This window comes from Stenella coeruleoalba (genome assembly GCF_951394435.1).
Source record: "Stenella coeruleoalba genome assembly, chromosome: X".
In the NCBI taxonomy this organism is placed as follows: domain Eukaryota; kingdom Metazoa; phylum Chordata; class Mammalia; order Artiodactyla; family Delphinidae; genus Stenella; species Stenella coeruleoalba.
Window position 1 is genome coordinate 19,398,631 of NC_137152.1, and position 18,378 is coordinate 19,417,008.

Genomic DNA, 18,378 nt, shown 5'->3' on the forward strand with positions numbered 1-18,378 from the left:
GCCAATAATGAGTTTTTCTACTTTGCCATCATAATGTACATTTAATGAGTTGTCCTTCACATAGCAACACAATGCTGCCATCAATAGAACATAGGCTTTGTGCTAGTTTTCAAACGGTGATAATGAGTTTTTCTGAAGCAAATACAGTATAGAACTGAAGTTCACCAAATTCTCTAGATGTCATAACTAGAGTTACTGAGTATATGGGTTTAACTCTTTATAGAATGTATTTATTTCTTTATTATGTTTATAGTTCAACAATATGATGAGTGGATTAATTTATTCATCAACATTGAATAAGAAATTGCTATCTCTACTGATTAAAAGTAAAAAGGTTTATTGGATATTCATAGGAATAGTAAGCTCTGGCACCAAAACATTGATAATTTTTATATATATGCAACAGAATTATGGGTGATTAAACTGTTTTCTTTATATTCTAATTCTCCTACAATAAGTATGCTTCGCTGCCCATTTTTTAAATGCTGGGTTGCCTTCATATTTTTTATTTCACTCTGTACGCTCTTCCTTGCCAATCTCATTCATGTGCATTGCTTCCATTTTCAAATACCTGCTCATGACTTCAGATGTGCATCTTAAGCCCAGGCTTCTCCTCTAATATTCAGCTTCATATATATTTCTGCTTACCTGATATCTTCACTTGCATATTTATTAAAAGTGCTTCAAACACAACCCTCTTTAAATTGAACTCACAACCATACCTCCAAATTACATCCATTCTTATCAATCCTACTCTTGGTAAATTGTACACTTGCAGAATTCCCAATCTCAGTAGGTGATGCAACTGTGAATGCAGTTGCACAGGCCACAGATATAAGCAGGCTTTTTTTTTTCTTTCTTCTTCTTATTTTTTTTTTGCGGTACGCGGGCCTCTCCCTGCTGTGGCCTCTCCCGTTGCGGAGCACAGGCTCCAGAGGCGCAGGCTCAGCGGCCATGGCTCACGGGCCCACCCGCTCCACGGCATGTGGGATCTTCCCAGACCGGGGCACGAACCGTGTCCCCTGCATCGGCAGGCGGACTCTCAACCACTGCACCAGCAGGGAAGCCCTAAGCAGGCATTTTTTACACTATGTTCTCCTACACCATCCATGTGCAAACTAGCACATGAGTCTTACAAATTCGACCTATACACAGCTTTCTAATCTGTCCAAATTTCTCCATCTCTGATGTCACAATCCTGGAATACTGTACAAGTATCTGGAATTCTTTTTCCTATGTGTTTTTTGTTTGTTTTGCTTTGCTTCCCTTTTTATTTACACTGCAGCCACAGTGTTCTTTACAAAATGCATATCTGAGCAGGTCATTCGCCTGCTTTAAAACTTTTAGTTGTTTTATTTTGCATCTAAGAAGAAACCCAAACTCTTTTACTACACTCTACCCATTGACTTTCACACTCAAGCTAAAGTGGTCTTCCTTGCAGTCGACTGAGTGGTATTCTTCCAGCGCGCCAACTTTATTATGCAATCAGACCTTTGTACAGGCGGTTCCCCTAAGGAACAGTTTCCAAACCTCACCCCACCCTTGTTAACCTAACTCACATTCATCCTTTTTTCTAGGTTAAGATACTAATTCTTCAGGACAGCCTTCCCAAACTTATTGAATCAGATAGTATCCCACTATTTTATCTCTCTGTCCTTTTCCTTTGTAATGTATAACAGTTTGTAATAAATGTATATACGTGTCTATTGGATTTACATCTGTCATTCCCACTAGACGATAAGTTCTAGGAAGGCAGGCTCTGATCACATTTTGCTCACCATTTTCTCCTCAGCTCCCAGCACAGTGCATGGTTGAATTACTTATCAATAACTTACTGCTGCATTAAGGATGATAATGTTTTACATTCAGAAAAATATTAAAGTGGGCACAAAATATATGAAGTCAACTTGGTATTCAAAGTGCATAGAATCAGAACATGTTCACCTGCTTGGTTAAGAATCCACCTGCCAATGCAGGGGACACGACACGGGTTCCATCCCTGATCTGGGAGGATCCTACATGCCGCGGAGCAACTAAGCCCGTGTGCCACAACTACTGAGCCTGCGCTCTAGAGCCCGCGAGCCACAACTACTGAGCCCGTGTGCCGCAACTACTGAGCCCATGCTCTGCAACTACTGAAGCCTGCATGCTCTAGGGCCTGCATGCCACAACTACTGAAGCTCGCGCGCTCTAGGGCCCACATGGCACAACTACTGAAACCCGCACGCCTCGAGCCTGTGCTCCGCAACGAGAGAAGCCACCGCAATGAGAAGCCTGCTCACTGCAAGGCAGAGTAGCCCCCGCTCACAGCGACTAGAGAAAGCCCACATGCAGCAACGAAAACCCAATGCAGCCAAAAAAAAAAAAACATGTTCACTTGCTCTAAGAATACATAAATCTGACTTTGAGATTCTACTTTTGACTTGAGTAAAAACCGACATCTAATTGTCCACCAGATTAAAAACAACATAGGGCTTCCCTGATGGCACAGTGGTTAAGAATCCACCTGCCAATGCAGGGGACACGGGTTCGAGCCCTGGTCCCGGAAGATCCCAGATGTCGTGGAGCAACTAAGCCCATGCGCCACAACTACTGAGCCTGCACTCTAGAGCCCGCCAGCCACAATTACTGAAGCCCGTGTGCCACAACTACTGAAGTCCACTCTCCTAGAGCTTGTGCTCCACAACAAGAGAAGCCACTGCAATGAGAAGCCTGTGCACCACAATGAAGAGTACCCTCGCTTGCTGCAACTAGAGAAAACCCAAGTGCAGCAACAAAGACCCAACACAGCCAAAAATAAATAAATAAACCAACAAATAAATAAATAAATAAATTTAAAAACAACATAGTTTCTCTTAAATAAAAGAGCTAAACTAAGAGCGTATTTCCTTAAAGGTCTTTTCAACTGAATGCTTAAGATGATTCTATAGTGAACAATGTCCTTATAATAAATACCATGTTAATTTTTTCCTTAGAATGACTTTAATACTAGTTTATAGTTGAAACCAATTTTTAACCATCATTTTGCTTATCAAAATTATGAGTAATATTACAAAGAAAAAACAAAGAAAAGGGTAAGACAGAAAGTAATGAACAGGGTTGAATGCAATACATAAAACTAAATAAAGTTGCTTATCTACTGTCAAGGAATCTTTGCCACTTCTGACCAGGAAAAAAAAAAAAAACTTCTTCTGACACCCCTTTTCTCTATCTCTTGTTTCGTCTAAGCCTTTGGTATCTTCATGACTGTGGTAAAGGTCCTTGCTTAGTAAATAAAAACTAAATGGATGAATGAAAGCTTCTTAATCTTAAAAGCCTCAGTTCCTTTGCCTGTATAATCCAATAAATAAAACCTACACCACAGGTGAAGTACTATAATGGACATAGCACACTTCCTTGAACATAATGGGTCCTCAACAAATAAGTAGTTATTATTATTTTTACTTTAAAATATTTGTCCCCCCTCCTTACCATTTCCCCTCATATCTCTGTGGCTCAATAACAGATGTTTTAGAGAATGGGGTGGGGAAACCCATGTGCCCCATTCCATAATTCAGTCACACTTTAGATTTAAAACAGTCTAGGACACTAGGCTAATTAAAGTTTTCCAGTCACAACCACTTCTTTCTTAGGGTACTTCTCACTTATCTTGTAGTAGCTGATAACTTGTCTTCCCATGCCTTCTTGCCTGCCCCATGAGTGCACATACATTGATATACACTGAGACGGTTAGTTCTAACATTCCACTAAGAGTGAAAATAATAAGAAAACAAATGAACAAAAAACCAAAACCTCTTAACTGATCAGATTTTAAATGTTCCAAATACCCCAGTATTTGGTATTTGCTAATGGCCATCAGGCACAAGTGTTCAAAAAAAAAAAAAAAAAAAAACAGCAAAAACACAACCCATAGCATTAGAGACTTTAAAACCCTTCATTCTAAATTCAGTATAGTATATGCAACTTGGGAGTTCCAGCTACCATTGTGGTCAGAAATTCTGCAATCATTTATTTTTTTCTAGGTGTGACGGGCAGAATTTTAAGCTTACCCCATATGGCTCACACTCCTGTTTAATCCCCTCCCATTGAGTGTAGGAGGGACCTGTGAATATGATGGAATATTGCTTCCGTGATTAGGTTATGTTACATGGCACAGTTGACTTTAAGAAAGGGAGATTATCCTTGGTGGACCTGACCTAATCAAGTGAGCCCTTAAAAGGGGCAAGACTCTGTCTTCCTGGTGAAATGGATTCAAAGTTCTGGGGATTCTACATGAAGGAGATTCTTCACTGTGGGCTTTGAAAATGGAGAGGGCCATGCACCAAGGAATGCAATCAACTTCTAGGAGCTAAGAATGGCCCCTGTCTGACAGCAAGCAAGGAAATGGAGACCTCAGTTCCACAATCACAAGGAACTTCATTCTGCCAACAACCTGAATCTTTGAAGTGGATCCTTGCCCAGAGCCTCCTGATAAGAAATAGCTCAGCCGGTAAGACACCTTGAGAGTGAGGACCTGAGCAGAGAACACAAATGAACTGCATCTAGACTACTGACCAACAGAACTGGGAGATAATAAGTGGGTGTTATCTTAAGCCACTGAGTCTGTGATAACTTGCTATGCAGCAATGGAAAATTAATCCACTGGGTATCTCAAAGGATGGATCAAGACTGATTTTTAGGACTTTCTCAAAGTTTCAACCCAATAAATATTTCTAAACAACTAACAATTTGTAAAGTTTACAAAGTATGTTCTCATATATACTTTTATTTAGTCATCCCAACAACTCAGTATAAAGAATATCTTTATTATCTACTCTGAACCTTTTTTTTTTAATAGAGTCTCATATAGGGTAATTTTACTGCTCAAGATCACAAAAGCAGACAGTGAAATGATGCCTAAAATTTAAAACAAGGCATTAAGTAATGATGCTCTTAAAAGTGTGAGGCCAGGATCAGTATTAAACACTAAAGACCTACCAGGACTGGGGCTAGGGTGAGACAAGTCAGGCCTTCACCTTGAGTTCAAAATTTAAGGTAAGGGGGGGGCGGAAATCAAAAAAATCTCAGTAATCAAGATAAATTATGTCTCAATTCAATACTTTAAAAAGTCAAAATAACTGCCAAAATCCATGATAAGAAAATATCACATTTTTAAATAAAAACATCATCCACTGGCTAAAAATAGGGTTAAACAAGTGAGGCACTCACTCTCAGCATCATACAAGTGCAGGGTCAGATCCTGTCTTTATTTAAAACTTTGTATTTATTTGCATTTATTTATTTCATTATTTAAAATAAAGAAAATTTATTTATTTTATCACTCACCTCACCTTAGTCCTGGCCCTGACTCAGTAACATGTACCCTTGGACACTTCCTTATCTTCCATTTACTAGGCCATATTAACATTTTCTATTTCTTAAATAAACTCTCTACTCAGTTATTTTGGTTGCCTGGCAAGGGGCGAAGTTATGTATTCAAAAGCAGAGTTCTCTTAAGCTGACAAAGTGACTCCTGGCTATGTCAGTCTAAGCATGGTGTCACGGGTATTGGGCTCATTGAAGACAGTGCATCCTTTCTTCTAAAATGGCCCTGATCACTAACATGTCTTGTTCCTCCTTAATATCATTATCCTGGCTGGAGCTGATGTTTTAGAGAATGAGGTATGGGGATGAGGAAGCCTTCAGAAATTCAGTCCTTCATTGGCAGTGGGGCCATTGAAAGGGTTGAAATGGTACTGGACACAGCAGATTTAAGTGTGGACAATTTGTTCAAGTCGAACTGAAACAGAAAGCAAAGGGGAACAAAGTCTTCAGCCATTGAAAGGCTCAAGTTATTATTAGGGGCTGAATCACTCTAAATGACTTCTGCTTGAGAAGGCATTATTATACCATTCATGGGGAAGCAGGATGGGCGGAAGCACAGGGGGAGAAGGAGGTTATAACAGATAAAGAACTCTAAAATAGTTGTACAGTTAGTTTATAACCTAAGACTCCTTACCCACAGTTTGAGTGTCATTGCTCTATAACATTCTATATTTCCAGGCTTATTAACTTAGAAACAACCAACAATGTTTCCTACTCAAGAAGTAAATATTCATTCAAAAATCTAAACATTTAATTTACTAACAAGTGAAATGAGAAGTTGGAAAAATTATTTTAATAAACTGAGGTAACATATTAGCATATTTATGCAAACAAATCAGATATTTTTGCATTGACCACATTAATGGAGTCCTTAAATGAAGTCCATTACGACAGCCCTATATTGAATAAATTTGTGAACCCAGAGGACAGAGTGCCACAATTTGTTTTTATGTCTACATATGCATAAACTAAGATAGTAATAACACTTACACTACTTGCCATATCCACATTGGAATTTATAAAGAAAAAAGTAAAACTCAACTAGCATAACGACTGGGTAGCTATGTAGAAAGAACAGAGCAACTATATCCCTTCAAAGAAAGCTGGCTTTGAATAAATCATAGGACAATTTTCTACATCTTCCAAAATTATAACTATCTGTAGGTACAAATAATATGTCATGTAATAAATTCTAGGGCCTGAACATTGATTATTCCAATGCTGCTCATTAATAGTAATTAATGAAAGATGATTATTCAACCAGTTATTAACTGGTTTTGTTCTCAAGCAAGATTTTTTTGTTATTTAAAATTATAAAAAATATGAAACAATTTTGGGCTAAAGACTGTTCTGATATTGATTAGACAAAGAGAGATTTAGCTTTCTTTATCTATCTAGCTATCTATCTTTCTAGGCAGTAAAATAGGGCCTTGTAAGGCTCACCTCAAGAAAACAAAAGGGAGGATAACAGAAGGTTCTACCTATAGATACATTTCAGCTAATAATCTTGAGAAGGAATGACAGAATTGGAGAATTACAACTCAGCAATTGTAATGGATTAATGGATGACAGTGATGATCCTCGATGACTGACAACATCACCACAAAGGGAACTACAGACATTATGTATCTCCTAATAGAATTGCAGTGTCACCTCTGGAATGGTTTTGCTAACAAAGAGTAGTATTGGAATTCACTATGTTAACAGACAGAGAAGAGAAAGCATTTGAACATGTGTGGGAGTAAAGAAATTGATAAAAACTCAACACCTGTTCATGGTAATAACTTTTAGAAAACTTATATTAGAATGGAATTTCCATATTGTTAAATCAACAGCAAACATATATAAGTGTGAAATGTTAGAAACATTCCCAATAAAGTCCAGAAGAGGACACGGAGGTATGGTACCAACTTTGCTGTTCAAACCTGGACTGGATTGCATAGCCAGTATACAGCCATACACAGCAATACCAAAATAAAAATCATGAATAATGAAAAGAGGTAATACGATCCTCTAATTAAAAACTCCAAAGAAATTGGCTGCCAAATATTCAAATGTATAAGGAACTTAAGAAAGCTGGTGTAGAAGATCACTATACCAAAAGAAGGACTCTTATCACACAAAACAAATAACTAATTAGAATATGTAATGGAAAATACACCATTCAAAACAGCAGCGATATCCAAAATATACCTAAAAAGAGAACTAACAAAAATGCACATGATCTTTATGGAAGCAAATATAAAAAAATTACTGATAGATTTAGATAAAAGAAGTCTCAAATACAGCAACATATTATGTTTATTCATGGTGAGGAGAATACTGTACCGATGTCAATTCTCTTTAAATTATTTACAGATTTATGCCTTACCTGATAGGTTTGGTGCAGTGTCAGCAGAGAAGTAGCCCAGCACCTACAAGGCATCAAGGTAAGACACTGAAGGGTGACAGAGGGGAGAACCCACTCCAAAATAAGAAGCCACAAAGAGCCCCCCTACTGTCAGTCTTGGGAGACCCCAGACACGGCTGCTAGGCTCAGGTTCCCCCTTACTTCTAACTGGAGGTTCTGAGGGAAATGAGAACTTGGTCTGAGGCCAGCTGACTCATCTCATTAGAGGAAGTCCCGGGCCCTGTCAGGAGTCAGGTAAGACCCCGGTGTGAGTTCTGCGTGATTCCTCCGCCTCCCAAAAGAGAGAGGGAGGCCCCCACAACCCCACCTCTGCTATAACGCTGGGAAGCCCAGGTGGGCGTGGCCGGAAGCACTCTCCCTAACTTCTGTCACACCAGCTATAGAGACTGAGGCTGCAGTCTGAGAGGTGTGGCCTCGTATCAGCAGACGGAGGAGTCCCAGAATTGGAGAGGTGTCGCGGTGAGTAATCTTCGTTAGAACTGAAGGGACACACTCCTCCCAGAATTGAAGCGGCCACACAGAGCCCCGCCCTGGACCGACATGCCCCAACCCCACTGTCGATCCCGACGGGCTCAAGAGTGGCTGTTATGCCCAACCCCCCTCCACTTCCGCCTGCAGAATTTGTGGGATGGGAATCCTTGGTCTGAAGGGGTAGCCTCAAGTTGGCAGAGGGAGGAGTCAAAGGACTGGTCAGGAGTCAAGTTTAGTATCCTGGGTTAGAACTGAGGTGACAAGCTCATGCAGAACAGAGGAGGTCCACAGAGTCCTGCCAGCCCCTGTCTCGTGGGTTCCTAAAACAGTACCCTTAAGGGGAAAAGCAGAGGCAGCTTTTCTTGGAAACAAGGTAGAAGAATCTCCCCATTGAGGCTATACACACCATCTCTTCCTCTGTCTTCTTCGGTGACCTCTCATCAACCTTCGCAGATTAAACAGCTGCCTGCAGTCCCTGACCAGTCATCATGCCTCGAGGTCAGAAGAGTAAGCTCCGTGCCCGTGAGAAACGCCGCCAGGCCCATGCTGAGACCCAGAGTCTGGAGGATGCTCAGGCCACTGGGGCGGTGGCGGCAGCAGCAGCAGCAGCAGCAGGAGAGTCCCCTTCCTCTGTCTGTCCTCCCTTTGAGGACAGGCCTCAGAATATGCCTGCTGCTGGGACACCTAGCACTCCTGAGGGACCTCAGGGAACCACCAAGGCTAATGCAGCTGTTTCATGCACCAATTCAGATGAAGGTACCAACAGCCAAAAGAAGGAAAGCTCAAAATCCTCCAAGGGCATTGAGGACTTATGCAGAGATCCTCTACACATGAAGGTGGCTTTGTTGGTGCATTACCTGCTGCATAAGTATCAAAAAAAAGAGCCAATTACTAAGTCAGATATGCTGAAGTTTGTTATCAAAAAGTACAAGTATCGTTTCAATGAGATCCTCAAGAGAGCCTCTGAGCACATGGAGCTGGCCTTTGGTCTTGATCTGAAGGAAGTGGATCCTACCAGGCACTGCTATGCCCTTGTCAGCAAACTAGACCTCACCTCCAATGGAACGATGAATGAAGAAGAGAACCCGCCCAAGACCGGGCTCCTGATGATCGTGCTGGGTGTGATCTTCATCAATGGCAACTGTGCCACTGAAGAGGAGATCTGGGAAGTGCTGAATATGATGGGTGTACATGCTGAAAGGAAGCACTTCATCTATGGGGATCCCAAGAAGGTCATCACTGAAGATTTGGTGCAGCTAAAGTACCTGGAGTACCGCCAGGTGGCCAACAGCGATCCTCCGCGCTATGAGTTCCTATGGGGTCCACGAGCCCACGTTGAAACCAGCAAGATGAAAGTCCTGGAGTTTTTAGCCAAGATTTATGATACAGTGCCCAGTGCCTTCCCATTCTGGTATGAAGAAGCTTTGAGAGACGAGGAAGAGAGAGCCCAAGCAAGAATGGCAGCCAGGGCTCGTGCTGCTGCCATGGCCAGTGCACGCTCCAGGGCCACGGCCAGTGCACGCTCCAGGGCCATGGCCAGCAACTTCTCCCAGGCTAAGTGAAGTTCAAGGCTGGTTCTTCACTTTTTGGTTGAAAAGGTGTGTCGGTGTTCTAATAGTGGAGGGCCAGGGTGGGACTGGAGAAGGGTATATCCCTGAGTTCCTGTTGTGTATTGCTAACTTGGAATTTTACCTTTTTTTCTTTTTTATTTAGGTTATAGTTCAAATGATGAAGTCTGAGAAGATTGTTTTCCTTGTGGAAAAAGAGCAGTAACATTCTAAGTTGTGGATGGCCAGGGTGGGTCTATAGGGAACACAGTGTAATATCCTCTTTGTGTTCCTATTCTATATGGTAAACTTAGAGTTTAATTTTTTCTCTTCCTTTTCTTTTCTTTTTTCTTCTCTATTCTTCTCTTTCCCCCTTCCCTCCCTCCCTTCCTTTCTCTCTTTCTTTCCTTTTGTTATATTTTAAATGTTGTGTCTTTAATAGAAGGTATAATAATTTCAGAATCTAAATTTATTAGTGACCTCAGTTACATATTTATTAGATTTAACTTAATAGAGTTAAGATTAAGAGTTTTATTATTTTGTAAGACAAATTGGGAAACCTTTCGCATTTATTGAACTAGAACAATAAAACATGGCATGGTAATAGGCATTTCTTTGGAAATGTGAAAAATTTTATCACTAAAATTACTGGGATCAAAAAATACAGGAGACTTCCAATAAAGATGTTAAAAAAAATACAGGAGAAAAAAAGTTTAAAAACTGTGTAGTTCTTGGTTTACCTTATCCATTTTAGTCTGTTATTCTGTAAAAATAAAAAATACATAACTGGATTTGCTTCGCTTATTAAAGAATGTAGGAGAAATAAAAGACTTATAAACTAGAACTCATACTCACTGGCTCATTCATTCTCCAAATATTGAGCATCTGCTCTTTGAAAATTATTGTGTTATAAATGGTGAAACTAGGATACAAAACACCCTGCCTTTAGAACTGTACAGTCAAGGAGCAGTAATTATATAGAGAAGATGGTGAAATACCCTCTAAGACCTAAAGGACAAGTAAGAAGGAGTAAGGAGGTAATGGGACAGGGATGGGGTTGGGAGACGTGGGAGGGGGAGGGTGAAAACAATAAGGTACAAATTCCCTGGGTAACAGAAGTTTGGGGGTTGGGGAAAATACAAGTCTCTCAGTGGGATATCCTGTTAATTTAAGCTGGGTGGTAGACTAGATGAGGCTGTGGGACTGGTGAGCGGAGGCCAGGTATACAAACGGTGTTTCTCAGAGTAGGAGGACAAAACCCTGGAATGCAAACCTGTTCATAAGAGTTACTTTAGTATCATCAATAAACCAGAGGAAACGCTCCTCCTTGGGCAGAAATGGAAGGTGTCCTGTGCTCTTCTTCAAGTGCAGCTGGACACAGAGCACAATCTAGTTGTTTTATGCACAGCATCTCCAAGGAATTTATGAGAAATAAAGGTGATACTCCCTTGAGGTGGAATGCTGAGAACCATATCTCAGGCATTAAAAAGGCATTTTAGGGCTTCCCTGGTGGCGCAGGGGTTAAGAGTCCGCCTGCCGATGCAGGGGACACGGGTTTGTGCCCCAGTCCGGGAAGATCCCACATGCCGCAGAGCGGCTGGGCCCGTGAGCCATGGCCGCTGAGCCTGCGTGTCCGGAGCCTGTGCTCCGCAACGGAAGAGGCCACAACAGTGAGAGGCCTGCATACCGCAAAAAAAAAAAAAAAAAAGGAAAAAAAAAGCCATTTTAATTAGGTTATCTTGAGTATAAGTTTGCAAACTCTAAGGGAGGGCTCCATATTAGGTGGTGAAGAAGTGAATAAAAATACAGGTGATTTGGATGGAAAGGCACCCGGCGGGGGACATTGTTGGTCCTTGACACAAATTCTACGACCTCTGAGTTGCATCCAACTGGGGTGGACAACCCCACATACAAATTAAGTAACATCCTCAAATGGGGGAATTTATTTTGTTTTACCTGCTAAGCAGCTTTATGCGATCACTTGGTGGAAACTGCATATTCTGTGATATCTCTTGGATTAATATAACATAAATCTTCCCAGAGGGGAGGGTGGTATCATCTGCAGTAAAAAAAAAAAAAAAAAAAAAAAAAAAATCATATGATAACTGCCATTCATTAAAGACCTTACTCTGTCAAGTGCTTCATATCCATTACATATATCCCAACAGTCCTACAAGATAGGGCTTATTAGACATACTTTGCAGATGAAGAACTTGTAATTTTCTCGAGTTCACATGGCTGATAAGTGAAAGAGCTGGGACTAGACCCCTGGTCCAGATTTTTCTAGAGCCCACACTTTTCCACTCCTCCAAACTGAGGCAGACCTTCTGTCTTTTCATTCTCTATTATTCTCACTACTCCAAGATGTATCACATACAATTAAAAAACAAGACACTCTAGTCAAAGTACAAAAAGCGACCCTGATGAAGGAAGGTGAATATGAGAATAAAGCACAATTTGGGGATTGTCTGTGGGTTTCATATGCTGAGGATCCCCCTGTCACTAGCCCCAGGGTTCCTTGACAGGTGACTCTGCTCACATACTGGCACAGTCCTGCACCAGCACGTTCCTGAATTACAGCATGTTTCCTCTGGGTCTTCCCCAGTGTGCCCTCCTGCCCAAATCGGAACCTCATACACTGACCAGCTCTTCACTGTGACCTCTGGAGCTGCACCCTGTTTCCTGTGATACAGGCAGTCCAGAGTCATATGCCCTCCCCTTGATTAAAGCATTCCAACTCTCTGCACGTGTACAGTGAAGGTCCCATCCCTCCCAGTGGAACCACTGACAGTGAAGTCTAGATACCTGGTTACCACAGCCCCATCCCCAGCCCACAAGTTTCAGAGTATATTCCAAATGAGGTGGTGATCACAATCTTACTTCTTACAGAAGATACTGGTTCTTGGGATATAACTGAAGTTAGATGGGGGGTTTTGTAAATGACCCAGATATTGTCAGTAGGATTTTGAAGGAATGTGTTATTTGAGACTGGCCACTGAACACATACACCAATAAGTGAGTTTACGAAAGCCTCCCTCATAAGTTGAAGATGAGAAAAGACCATGGAATTCACTGTCTAACAAACATCTACTGAGGCTGAATTCCTCAGAACTCACAGTCGTTCTAGGAGGGGAAAAATGTCAGGGGTTTACTGACAGATACCCTGTCTTTGAACAAATGTGTCCTACATGTTCAGTCCAATCCGCTTGTATTTAGGAAGGCTCATGTGACTACGCAGACACTGAAATATGAACAATGTTTGTCACCTCCAGGCCAAGGAATTTGAAAGCCAGTATGCCACTTCCATGCTTTCTATTCCATTCAGCAGCAAACATGGAGATCGCTTGTTGAAAAGTGGAACTGCCAATGGGAGCAGACTGGATCCCTGGGTCATCTGACAGTGGAGACCCCTGCCTACCCACATTGGACTTTATGTGTATAAGAAATAAATTTCTGTTGCTTTAAGCCATTGTGGGTCTGCAGGTTTTATCTGTTGCATCAGTTACTTTATCTGATTAATGCATACCTACTATTTTTTTTTTATTTTTTTTTTGGTTGCATTGGGTCTTCGTTGCTGCCTGTGGGCTTTCTCTAGTTGTGGTGAGCGGGGACTACTCTTCGTTGCGGTGAGCGGGCTTCTCATCGCGGTGGCTTCTCTTATTACGGAGCATGGGCTCTAGGCGGGCAGGCTTCAGTAGTTGCGGTGCGTGGGCTCAGTAGCTGTGGCTTGCGGGCTCTAGAGCGCAGGCTCAGCAGTTGTGGCGCACGAGCTTAGTTGCTCCGCGGCATGTGGGATCTTCCTGGACCAGGGATCGAACCCATGTTCCCTGCACTGGCAGGCAGATTCTTAACCACTGTGCCACCAGGGAAGTCCCACATACCTACTATTTTTGTGGTTAGATGTATTTAAATAGTGTAATTACAAAGGTAATAGTACATATATTTTTGCTGCAAAAAATTCTTACAGATAGATTACAATCTCCCCCTTTCCTCAAAATCCAGCCCCCGCCTCAGAGGCAACCACAATTAACAAACTGATGTGTGTCATTTTAAAGCTGACCTGAGGTTTTTTCATATGTAGATGTGCTATAAAAATATATTGAACTTAACATGTATGATTAACAATGTACATATTGTTCTGCCTCTTGACCCTGTCACTTAAAAAAATGAATGCAGAATATTTCCATGACAGCACACATAGATCCACCACACTCATTTAACAACTAAGATCCTTTTTCTTTAAAAAAAAAACATGTTTATTGAGATATATTTGATATAAAAAATTGCACATATTTAATACATACAGTTTGATGAGTTTGGACATATGTATACACCCGTGAAATCATCACCACAGTCAACGTAACAGACATATCCATCACCTCCAAAAGTTTCCTCGTGTCCCTTTGGTTTTTTCTTTCATGGTGAAAACACTTAACATGAGATCTATGCTCTTTTAAAAATTTTCAGTATTGTTAACTATAGGCACCATGCTGTACAGCAGATCTTGAGAACTAATTCATCTTGCATATCTGAACCTTTATAACAATTGAACAACTCCTCATTTCCCCCTCACCCCAGCCCCTGGTAACTCAGTTCATTCTCTCCTTCTATGAGTTTGATGATTTTAGGTACCTCACTTAAGCAGAACCATTTGTCCTTCTGTGACTGGCTTATTTCACTTAACATAATGTCCTTCAAGTCCATCATATTGTTGCAAATGGCAGGATTTCCTCTTTTAAGGCTGAATAATATTCCATTGTGTGTGTGTGTCCGTGTGTGTGTTTGTGTATGAATCACATTTTCTTTCTTCGCTTATCTTTGATGGACGTTTGGGTTGTTTCCATATCTTGGCTGTTGTGAGTAGTGCTGCAAGTAACATGAGAATGCAGACATCTCTTAGAGATCCTGATTTCCATTCTTTTGAATACATACCCAGAAATGAGATTGCTGGATTATATGGTAGTTCTACTTTTAATTTTTTGAGAAACTTCCATACTATTTTCTATAGTGGCTATACCATTTTACATTCCCACCAACAGCGTACAAGGGTTTGATTTCTTCACATGCTAGCCAACACTTAATTATGCTTTTTTAAAATTATAACCTTCCTAACTGGTGTGAAATGATATCTCACTGTGGTTTTGATTTTCATTTTCTTGATAATTAGTGATGTTGAGCATCTTTTCGTACCTTTTGGCCATTCGAAGGAAAGATCTTCAGGAAGAATAAGATAGGAGCAATCAGGGTGTTGCAAGTCTTGATTACACACAGATGTTAATCATGTATCATAAGAACGCCAATCATCATATTCCAAACTGCCCTCCAAGAAAAAGACACATAAGGATTACCCTACTTATTATGTTTGCGTGATAATTAATTATTCTCCTCCTAATGGACATAAAAATTGTTCCCCATTTGTTGCTATGAGTAATAGGACTGAAATCAACATCTTTGAACATGAAATCTTAGACAAATGTGCATGCTTTCTCACAGGAAAGAAATAGAAAAGTGCAAACTTGATTAAAGTGGGCAGAGTGTTAAGACTGAAATTTTTTACAAATATTGCTGAACTTCTGTTCCAAAGATGCCATACCAATTTACAGTCTTTCAGATTCACGTGTGTGAATGCCTTACATTCTCACAGGCACTTTATTTCATCAGTCTTTTAAATTTTGGCCAAACTTTCAGATGAAAGATACTGTCTTGTTATTTTATTTCCTTATTTTCAAATAGGTTGAGTATAAAATTAAACTTTTACCCATATGGAGCTGGATTTCTGCATTAATGTCTTGAGTACCAGGATTCTTCTAGGCATACTTTACATTCTGAAATATCAAGACATCCCTCCTTTACTTTGAAAAGCAAGGACTTGATGAGTATGATCGGTTGTTGGGCAAGAGAACCAGGCAGGACACCCTTAGCTAGTGAAGATCTGAGATCAGAGCAATTGCCAGAGTTCATGAGAGAGACCACATGAAAAACCTCATCTAGAGAGCCCATGGTGGGCTGGCAGTCAGCATTCTGGATTTAGAGTTCAGCATAAGGTAGAGAAAGGACTATAAGGAGAGAAGGTGGAGAATCTGGGTAGAGGGTCCAAGATAACTTCTGATAATAAGCTTGGGAAAACTCTCAATTACCACCAGCAGCTAGAAGTTGAGAGGTCTGGGTGGGCAGATCTACTGGATGAAAGGACTAGAGGCATGCCAAACACCTCACCTACCTTAGAATCCTCTGTGCCTACCATCAGGCAGAGTATAGGTAGCTTTTCTGTGTCACCCAGTGATACTAGATGCTGGGAGAGCTACATCTCTTGGCTATTCCAGTGGTTCACTGCATCCCTGCCAGTGTTCCTGGCTGGGAGCTGTGTTGATGGCCGCTGGAATCTGATATTTTTACCCTGTGTACAGTGCCTCCTCCACTGAGTTTGGGGCAGTATGAGTGGGCAGGCTTGGGAAGTGATGACACTTGAGACAGGCCAGGAAAACCAGTGAGTAGTGGAAGGGGACCTAAAACTGCAGAGAGGGAGAAATTGAGGGGAGATGTCCTGAGGCTAATTACCTCAATGATTCTGCAGATAAAGGGCTGGACATTCTGCAGATAAAGGGCTGGACATGTCTGGAAAAGATAATCTAGATGACATCCCCAGCTCATGGTTCCTGAGTTTTGTTTTTTTTAAAAAATTCTTTTCAGTTCTATTTCTTCTCAATAACTGTGTAAAATAGTTATACCTATTTCTTGATTTAACAACGGTGACATTGTGATTTATTTATTTTACATGTTCAAAACAAATTTTAATTTTTTATACATAAAAATTTCATTCAAATCTGACCACACTAAATATTGGCAAACATCATGAACAATAAACAGGAAACATAAACACAAATGAATAATAAACACAGGAACACATTAAACATGAAAAAATGTGTTATTTTTCACCTATCAAAAACTAGAAAAATTAAAAAGCTAATTGTAATTATGTTACAGTATTCCCATGTATCCATATGACTGTTCTATTTTTTTGTGGTATCTTTGTCTAGTTTTCGTATCTGGGTGACAGTGGCCTCATAGAATGAGTTTGGGAGTGTTCCTTCCTCTGCAATTTTTTGGAATAGTTTCAGAAGGATAGGTGTTAACTCTTCCCTAAATATTTGATAGAATTCACCTGTGAAGCCATCTGGTCCTGGACTATTGTTTGTTGGAAATTTTTAAATCACAGTTAAATTTCAGTACTTGTAATTGGTCTGTTCATATTTTCTATTCCTTCCTGGTTCAGTCTTGGGAGATTGTACCTTTCTAAGAATTTGTCCATTTCTTCTAGGTTGTCCATTTTATTGGCATATAGTGCTTGTAGTAGTCTCTTACAATCCTTTGTATTTCTGTGGTGTCCATTATAACTTCTCCTTTTTCACTTCTAATTTTATTGATTTCATCCCTCTCCCTTTTTTTTCTTGATGAGTCTGGCTAAAGGTTTATCAATTTTGTTTGTCTTTTCAAAGAACCAGCTTTTAGTTTCATTAGTCTTTTCTATTGTTTTCTTCATCTCTATATCATTTATTTCTGCTCTGATCTTTATGATTCTTTCCTTCTACTAATTTTGGGTTTTGTTTGTTTTTCTTTCTCTAGTTGCTTTAGGTGTAAGGTCAGGTTGTTTGTTTGAGATTTTTCTTGTTCCCTGAGGTAAGACTGTATTGCTATAAACTTCCCTCTTAGAATGGCTTCTGCTGCATCCCATAGGTTTTTCTTTTTTTTTCTTTTTTTCGCGTTATGCGGTCCTCTCACTGTTGTGGCCTCTCCCGTTGCGGAGCACAGGCTCTGGACACGCAGGCTCAGCAGCCATGGCTCATGGGCCCAGCCGCTCCGTGGTATGTGGGATCTTCCCGGACTGGGGCACGAACCCGTGTCCCCTGCATCGGCAGGCGGACTCTCAACCACTGTGCCACCAGGGAAGCCCCCCATAGGTTTTTGATTGTCATGTTTTCATTTTCACTTGTCTCTAGGTATTTTTTTAATTTCCTCTTTGATTTCTTCAGTGATCCATTGACTGTTTAGTAACGTATTATTTAGCCTCCACATGTTTGTGATTTTTACAGTTTTTTTTTCTTGTAGTTGATTTCTAATCTCATAGCATTCTGGTCAGAAAAGATGCTTCATATGATTTCAATTTTCTTAAATTTACTGAGGCTTGCTTTATGGCCCAGCAAGTGATCTATCCTGGAGAATGTTCCATGTGCACTTTAGAAGAATATGTATTCTGCTACTTTTGGATGGAATGTTCTATAAATATCAATTAAGTCCATCTGGCCTAATGTGTCATTTAAGGCCTGTGTTTCCTTATTGATTTTCTGTCTGGATGATCTGTCCATTGACATAAGTGGGGTGTTAAAGTTCCCCACTATTACTGTGTTTCTGTCAATTTCTCCTTTTATGGCTGCACATCTGCAACCTCTTCAGAGGTGAGCATTGGCCTTTATTATTATTTTTAACAGAACACAGTGTATGGGCTAGAAATAGAATAACGAATATCACAGTAAATCACACATAGGCTAGTATTTTTCAAGAAACTTTTGAGATTGCGTATATTTATGC

General features: G+C 40.5%; 1 protein-coding gene across 1 annotated transcript in view; it reads left to right on the top strand.

Moving 5' to 3' along the window:
• Positions 1–18,378, top strand: part of LOC307180217 (melanoma-associated antigen E1-like) — a 133,771-nt gene that overhangs the window by 93,528 nt on the left and 21,865 nt on the right. The window contains exons 2-3 of the mRNA XM_079910327.1: positions 7,723–7,793; positions 8,699–9,803. Coding sequence (XP_079766453.1) covers positions 8,734–9,803 — 1,070 coding nt within the window. The 5' untranslated portion in view covers positions 7,723–7,793; positions 8,699–8,733. The remainder of the gene's footprint in view (positions 1–7,722; positions 7,794–8,698; positions 9,804–18,378) is intronic.